At 39.0% G+C, this 6000-nt stretch overlaps 1 protein-coding gene across 3 annotated transcripts in view; it reads right to left on the reverse strand.

Annotated features, from left to right (window-relative positions):
• Positions 1-6000, reverse strand: part of LOC139751035 (uncharacterized) — a 37114-nt gene extending 31114 nt beyond the window's left edge. For 2 of the 3 annotated variants that reach the window (XR_011713261.1, XM_071666154.1), the window contains exon 1: positions 5835-6000. Coding sequence is in view for 2 of the 3 variants with exons in the window: in XM_071666154.1 (XP_071522255.1) it covers positions 5835-5898 (64 nt within the window). In the remaining variant the exon portion in view is untranslated. The remainder of the gene's footprint in view (positions 1-5834) is intronic. The other variant, XM_071666153.1, reaches the window with a different exon arrangement.

Raw genomic sequence — 6000 nt, forward strand, 5'->3', positions numbered from 1 at the left:
TAATACATAAAGTACAACAGTATAAAGCCAGGGCAAACTGATAGGATAGCTGCAAGTGCAAATGAAGTAACCTAGGATTAAGCTAGAGAGAAATGTAATGAAAAATCTCATTTGAAAAAAAACGTGTGGGAATGCCCCAAGCAATGTCAAGAATATCGTATCTGAGCAAGAAACTATTGCCAAAAGTGAAGTAAATGGCTTGTGGGAAAGAGAGCTTAATGTATGAACTGAAAAATATCACAGAAAGTCAGTGGAAGATTTTAGGACATTTTTTAGGGGTGCTTCAAGCTTAATGAAGTGTGGGGAATTAGTTAACAAGTATATTTATCTTTATCTATTTTGCTTTGTCACTGTCTCCCGCGTTAGCGAGGTAGTGCAAGGAAACAGACGAGGCCCAACCCACCCACATACACATGTATATACATACACGTCCACACACGCAAATATACATACCTATACATCTCAATGTATACATATATATACACACACAGACATATATACACATGTATATAATTCATACTGTCTGCCTTTACTCATTCCCATCGCCACCTTGCCACACATGAAATAACAACCCCCTCCCCCCTCATGTGTGCGAGGTAGCACTAGAGGAGACAACAAAGGCTCCATTCGTTCACACTCAGTTTCTAGATATCATGTAATAATGCACCAAAACCACAGCTCCCTTTCCACATCCAGGCCCCACAGAACTTTCCATGGTTTACCCCAGACGCTTCACATGCCCTGGTTCAATCCATTGACAGCACGTCGACCCCAGTATACCACATCGTTCCAATTCACTATTCCTTGCACGCCTTTCAACCTCCTGCATGTTCAGGCCCTGATCACTCAAAATCTTTTTCACTTCATCTTTCCACCTCCAATTTGGTCTCCCACTTCTCGTTCCCTCCACCTCTGACATATATATCCTCTTGGTCAATCTTTCCTCACTCATTCTCTCCATGTGACCAAACCATTTCAAAACACCCTCTTCTGCTCTCTCAACCACACTCTTTTTATTACCACACATCTCTCTTACCCTTACATTACTTACTCGATCAAACCACCTCACACCACATATTGTCCTCAAACATCTCATTTCCAGCACATCCACCCTCCTGCGCACAACTCTATCCATAGCCAACGCCTCGCAACCATGCAACATTGTTGGAACCACTATTCCTTCAAACATACCCATTTTTGCTTTCCGAGATAATGTTTTTGACTTCCACACATTCTTCAAGGCTCCCAGAATTTTTGCCCCCTCCCCCACCCTATGATTCACTTCCGCTTCCATGGTTCCATCCGCTGCCAGATCCACTCCCAGATATCTAAAACACTTTACTTCCTCCAGTTTTTCTCCATTCAAACTTACCTCCCAATTGACTTGACCCTCAACCCTACTGTACCTAATAACCTTGCTCTTATTCACATTTACTCTCAACTTTCTTCTTTAACACACTTTACCAATCTCAGTCACCAGCTTATGCAGTTTCTCACCCAAATCAGCCACCAGAGCTGTATCATCAGCGAACAACAACTGACTCTTTTCCCAAGCTCTCTCATTCACAACAGACTGCATACTTGCCCCTCTTTCCAAAACTCTTGCATTCACCTCCCTAACAACCCCATCCATAAACAAATTAAACAACAAAAGAGACATCACACACCCCTGCCGCAAACCTACATTCACTGAGAACCAATCACTTTCCTCTCTTCCTACACATAAACATGCCTTACATCCTCGATAAAAACTTTTCACTGCTTCTAACAACTTGCCTCCCACACCATATAATCTTAATACCTTCCACAAAGCATTTCTATCAACTCTATCATATGCCTTCTCCAGATCCATAAATGCTACATACAAATCCATTTGCTTTTCTAAGTATTTCTCACATACATTCTTCAAAGCAAACACCTGATCCACACATCCTCTACCACTTCTGAAACCACACTGCTCTTCCCCAATCTGATGTTCTGTACATGCCTTCACCCTCTCAATCAATGCCCTTCCATATAATTTCCCAGGAATACTCAACAAACTTATACCTCTGTAACTTAAGCACTCACCTTTGTCCCCTTTGCCTTTGTACAATGGCACTATGCAAGCATTCCGCCAATCCTCAGGCACCTCACCATGAATCATACATACATTAAATAACCTTACCAACCAGTCAACAATACAGTCACCCCCTTTTTTAATAAATTCCACTGCAATACCATCCAAACCTGCAGCCTTGCCGGCTTTCATCTTCCACAACGCTTTTACTACCTCTTCTCTGTTTACCAAATCATTTTCCCTAACCCTCTCACTTTGCCCACCACCTTGACCAAAACACCCTATATCTGCCACTCTATCATCAAACACATTCAACAAACCTTCAAAAGACTCACTCTATCTCCTCATATCACCACTACTTGTTATCACCTCTCCATTTGCCCCCTTCACTGAAGTTCCCATTTGTTCCCTTGTCTTATGCACTTTATTTACCTCCTTCCAAAACATCTTTTTATGCTCCCTAAAATTTAATGATACTCTCTCACCCCAACTCTCATTTGCCCTCTTTTTCACCTTTCTCTTGACCTCCTGCCTCTTTCTTTTATACATCTTCCACTCATTTGCATTATTTCCCTGCAAAAATCGTCCAAATGCCTGTCTCTTCTCTTTCACTAATAATCTTACTTCTTCATCCCATCACTCACTGCCCTTTCTAATCTGCCCACCTCCCACACTTCACATGCCACAAGCATCTTTCGTGCAAGCCATCACTGCTTCCCTAAATACATCCCATTCCTCCCCCACTCCCCTTACCTCCTTTGTTCTCACCTTTTTCCATTCTGTACTCAGTCTCTTCTGGTACTTTCTCACACAAGTCTCCTTCCCAAGCTCACTTACTCTCTCCACTCTCTTCACCCCAACATTCTCTCTTCTTTTCTGAAAACCTCTACAAATCTTCACCTTCGCCTCCACAAGATAATGATCAGACATCCCTCCAGTTGCACCTCTCAGCACATTAACATCCAAAAGTCTCTCTTTCGCACGCCTATCAACTAACATGTAATCCAATAATACCCTCTGGCCATCTCTCCTACTTACATACTTATGTATATCTCTCTTTTTAAACCAGGTATTCCCAATCACTAGTCCTTTTTCAGCACATAAATCTACAAGCTCTTCACCATTTCCATTTACAACACTGAACACCCCATGTATACCAATCATTCCCTCAACTGCCAACAGGTAAAAACAACATATACCTTAACATGATGCCTCGAGATGGATACTTTTGTGAGCCAGCTAATATCCCTTGGTAGATATGTAAATGGGATTTTGTGCTTCAATTTCAAGGCTATGCAACAAGCTTGGGTGAAGGCTTAAGCAGCCATGCACAATATTTTTTCCCAAAAGTTATCTTCCAGCCATATCAATGGGAGCATATTTTTGTGAATTTTATTGGAGGGAAATTTAGTGGCTTTGACTAAACTTAAAGGACCAGGCAGAGGAAGATCCTGAATCATTTGACAATGATGGTCTGTCCTCCAATCTTGTGAAGAATGCTTTTATGGAAACTTACTCTTTCAGGGTTATAGGCTAACAAGAATGAGGAAGGTAAAGGTTTTCAAGCAAAAGTGTTGTCAGCATGTCCTCGGCAACAATGCATCTGACTGATAAGGGTGGTAATTTTACAAACTTTTATAATTTGGTGAAAAAATTCTGTAAATGACATTGATTACGACAAGAGATTTATCATTCAAAACACAATAACAGTCTGTAATCTATATTTCAAAATTGGTAACATAAACAATAAATCATGTGCAATGGCAATGCACTCAACACTTAGGCCTTAAAGTCACACTTTTTAGTGAATTGTGCTGAAACATCCATGAGACTTCTACACATTATATGATTATCAAAGAGAAATAAGTGGATGAAAAATACTTTCGATGTGATTCTTTTTCACTGCTATATGATTATCTTTCAATATGTAAGGCTAGATACAGTTTCTAAACAACATGAAAAACATGAATCTTGAGGGTTGGAAAGGTGGACATTTTACTGGGAAGTCAAGGGTTCAATAACAAAATACTTAAGGAGACTGGAAAAAAATATACAACTAAGAATTACCAATAAAACAGTATGTGAAGTGGAAAGACAAAGATCAGTCATATCATGTTTTAATTTGGTATAGAGGAGGAACATCGAGAATCCAGGAAGAAGTATTTCAAAAAAAGAAAAAAAAAGAGGAAGACAAAAGGGTTACAGAAACTATTTGTTTCATGGAATAAACGGAATGAGTACAGAGACAGAAAAATCAGGAAGAATCAGGATACACTGTAAGTGAAGATACAAATGCTAATGGAAGGTTACAGTTAAGGTGAGGGAAAAAGTATGGAAATACAAACACAGGCCTACAAGCTAAAAGATATAATTTCAATAAAGTTCTCTGACGAAAGAATATAATAGGATTCTGCAGCTATAACAACATAAAGAAGGAACAAACAAAAGAAAAAGTAGAAAAAACTATGGAAAATCACAAACAGCAAAATAAATGAAGGATAACAAGAGGAATGTAAAAAGTATTGTTTTCCTTGTCAAAAAATTTATCACAAAATGGATGAACATCACAAAAGAATGATAAGACGACTAATTCTACATGATATTCTGTCAAACCATTTGTACATTATATACTGTCATTCTATGAGAAATTTATTTCACTTCCTGAAAAACATCCATTTTTCAGAAAGTCCAAGAAGTGAGGTATCGACACTTGGGTGGGAGATTGTACAATGAAATAAAGAAAATATAAAAAAATGATAAGCTGTTTATATAAACTCAAATTTCCTCATTTCATTAAAGGATAACAAGGCGAGATGCAGCAATACAAGCTTCCCAGTGTATAATCTCATGTTCAAATTGTTTGGCAACAGGCACAATGCTGGAATCATGGAGTTGTCTGGTATATCATTAAGACTATAACACTGAAAATTATGACAGACTTTGGCAGCTTGGTTAAGTCAGGTGAGGCTTTTTAAGGTTTTCTTTATTATTGCAAGTCTATCACACTGTTCCATACAACCTTACAATTTACCTGGATTTCATGGCCCTCCCCACAATCAGACAATTCTTCCAGATATAGGTAAAAATGTAAAAATATAGAAAATATATCATGCAGCACCACTCAAAATCACACCTGAGAATATAAGTTAGGTATTATTACCCTTCCGGGAATGATCCAGCCTCAGTTAGGTTAGCATTGTAAGGATTGTTAGGTTAGGTTTGCGTTTGCTTGATGTTCATGCAAATATCTTTTGATGTCGTTTGAACGATTCTAACCATTTTCATCACAAATTACCACTTCTTGTGATAACCCCCAACCTAAATCCCTAGTACCCACGTTGGGGGGGGGGGGGGTCATTATCGTTAAATATAGGCGGGGTGGATGGAACATCTATCTCAAAAAGGTACTGATCTGCGATAGATATGAAGGTCAGAATCGTGCAACACACGTCAAAAACCATCAGAATGAACATAATTTCAACTTCTAAACGATAATCTTTACAATGAGGAGCATGTCACGGTTTTTTGTATTTGTGGTGCCACGAGAGGCACCTTTATACTAAAATTAGAACATATATCTTCTTACAGTATATGTCTGACATAATATAACCGGAAATCCTGGACGACTAATAGTCGTGAGATAATTCAAATTTAATGCATTTACGTAAAAAGACCACAAAAAACATAGCATGACCATAAAGGAAATTTAGAAGCAAATTCTTTATTTTTGGGGTTGTTTAAATATTAAAAGGAGGCTGTTCTCTGCACCACTCACCTGATATGATAACAAATGTCATAATTACAGTGAGTAAGGCAAATATCTTGAACTTCGCGTCCATATTAACCGCTGCTCAGGGAAGGGACTAACCCACGCCCACGTTTGTACCTACTACTACGTTTTAATGCCAACTCAAGGCGCCTCAGGACCCGGGGCCTGGCTG

The sequence above is a fragment of the Panulirus ornatus genome, chromosome 10 (genome assembly GCF_036320965.1).
Source record: "Panulirus ornatus isolate Po-2019 chromosome 10, ASM3632096v1, whole genome shotgun sequence".
In the NCBI taxonomy this organism is placed as follows: Eukaryota; Metazoa; Arthropoda; class Malacostraca; order Decapoda; family Palinuridae; genus Panulirus; species Panulirus ornatus.